The sequence below is a fragment of the Pundamilia nyererei genome, unplaced genomic scaffold, assembly GCF_000239375.1.
Source record: "Pundamilia nyererei isolate P.nyererei 1_Seehausen unplaced genomic scaffold, PunNye1.0 scaffold00467, whole genome shotgun sequence".
Lineage (NCBI taxonomy): Eukaryota > Metazoa > Chordata > Actinopteri > Cichliformes > Cichlidae > Pundamilia > Pundamilia nyererei.
The window spans coordinates 19,456-21,203 of record NW_005187868.1 but is presented as its reverse complement, the minus strand read 5'-3'; the positions used below and the strand labels follow the sequence as shown (position 1 = coordinate 21,203).

The 1,748-nt window shown below is 38.7% G+C and overlaps 1 protein-coding gene across 1 annotated transcript in view; it reads right to left on the bottom strand.

The window, feature by feature from the left end:
* The window catches only part of LOC106456559 (protein NLRC3-like), a gene marked incomplete at its 3' end in the record, with an annotated part of 7,191 nt that extends 5,960 nt beyond the window's left edge, over window positions 1-1,231 (bottom strand). Inside the window, exons 1-2 of the mRNA XM_013916109.1 lie at window positions 1,048-1,231; window positions 347-443 (exon numbers count right to left, since the gene is read on the bottom strand). Of these exons, the coding sequence (XP_013771563.1) occupies window positions 347-435 (89 nt within the window). The remainder of the gene's footprint in view (window positions 1-346; window positions 444-1,047) is intronic.
* Window positions 1,232-1,748: the final 517 nt, after the last annotated feature.

The following is a 1,748-nucleotide window of genomic DNA, read 5'->3' as shown; positions in this document are numbered from 1 at the left end:
TCCCTATGTTAATACTGTCCATATGTACATAGCGCTGCAGAACTGTAACCCCCCCCATGTTTACACTGAGTAGGAGATGCTCTGTATCTCATTGTACAACTGTATAGTGACAATAAAGGCATTCTGTTCTATCCTATTCTATTCTATTCTATGAATGATTTATAGACTCTTCCCTCTAAGGAGGTCCAAATCCTGCCAGCATAACATAGCCACTTTTTTTCCTTTAATATGTCACCTATCTCTAAGTATTAAGCAAAGAGAGCTCTGTGTAGATAATAAACTGTAACCACACTGCACTAAAAACCGTTTTCCAATGTAGAGTTTATTCATTTATGATCGGACATACCTGACTAGCAGCCCACTGCGGGAGCTGATTGGCTGTTTGGACAGTGAAGGGGCGGAGTCAGCTTGGTTTCTCTTTCTTGTCTCAGACATTTCTGCAGCTGAAATACAACTAAATGAAAAAAACAGAGAATAGTTTGTAAATGATAAAAATCCAGCTGTACAGACTTCATACAGTTTATTGGCAATTCCAGTGTTAAAGATCCTTCTTCCTGAACCTGAACTGAGATGAGCTGCAGTGACAGCTGGCAGCCTGTAGGTGGCAGCAAGATCTCATCATTATTTCCCCTCCTAGACCCTAAATATACTTTGTTAATATTCAATAAAGTTACTCTTTATTTACAGATCTAATATTTTTTGGTAATCACTGCACTGTCAGGTAAGATTTAAGATTATCTAGATTACTAGTAAATCACCAGCAGCAGTGGGTGAGTAAAGTGAAGTGGTGCGCCCCTGGACCTGTATCTATTATCGGCACTGGAGCTGTGAGTACAATCAGAACTGTGCAAACTAAATTGATGAGCGTGTTTGCCACTAAATTTGCCCGGGATGTAGATGCAGAAACTCTTGCTCCGTTAAGGTCTTTTGTTTACACGGATGATCAATGACAGCGTGAAGGTGAAGCAGGTATTAAAAACAAGTTAGAGTATCTATTGCAATCATACTATGAAGCAAGTCAATGGAAAATGGAAGTAAAAGACTTACAATGCGAATTTGACTCGGTTTTATAACGTTACTGGAGTGTTTACAGGGTTAAACGTGGACATATGGTCGCTCCTAAATAGTAAATTATAAAAAGAATCAGTTTGAATTCGTTTACGCTGAGTCGCTGTAAACTGTGAAATCTGCTGCTGCGATGATCCTTCTTATGTGCGCAGTTACTGCAGTAAAACAAGATGTCGGCTGATTTAAAAAACACGCATCGCTCTGCCCGACAAAAGTCGACATAAAGCAGGAAGATAGACGGCGACTTACTTTCACGCCATAAGAGTTTTGAAGTCTTTCTTATAACTCAGTCAGTTATTGTGAAGGTTTCCTGACAATGAGACTCGCTGCTGCACTAAAGAATGGCACAAACTGGAAACTCTGCGTGTGTGTGTGTGTGTGTGTGTGAGCGTGTAGGGCTTGCTATTGTTGTTGTTGTTGTTGTTGCATTTCTTTAGTTTCACTTTCGTTTTTATACTCTCATGCGCCTTTTTTGTCTATCGGATCTGTTGCTGATTGGACTGGATCGTTAGAGTCACATTAAAAATATATACTTTTGAGAAAAAAGTTGCAATTTTATTTGTTGTTTCAGGACAAACTGCCACAGCTGCTTATCTGTCTACAAAATACCTTGTTTAGATGAATTAGTGAAAACTTACTTCGTAATCAGTTTTTGTAACAAAGAAAAAAAATTTTTTTTT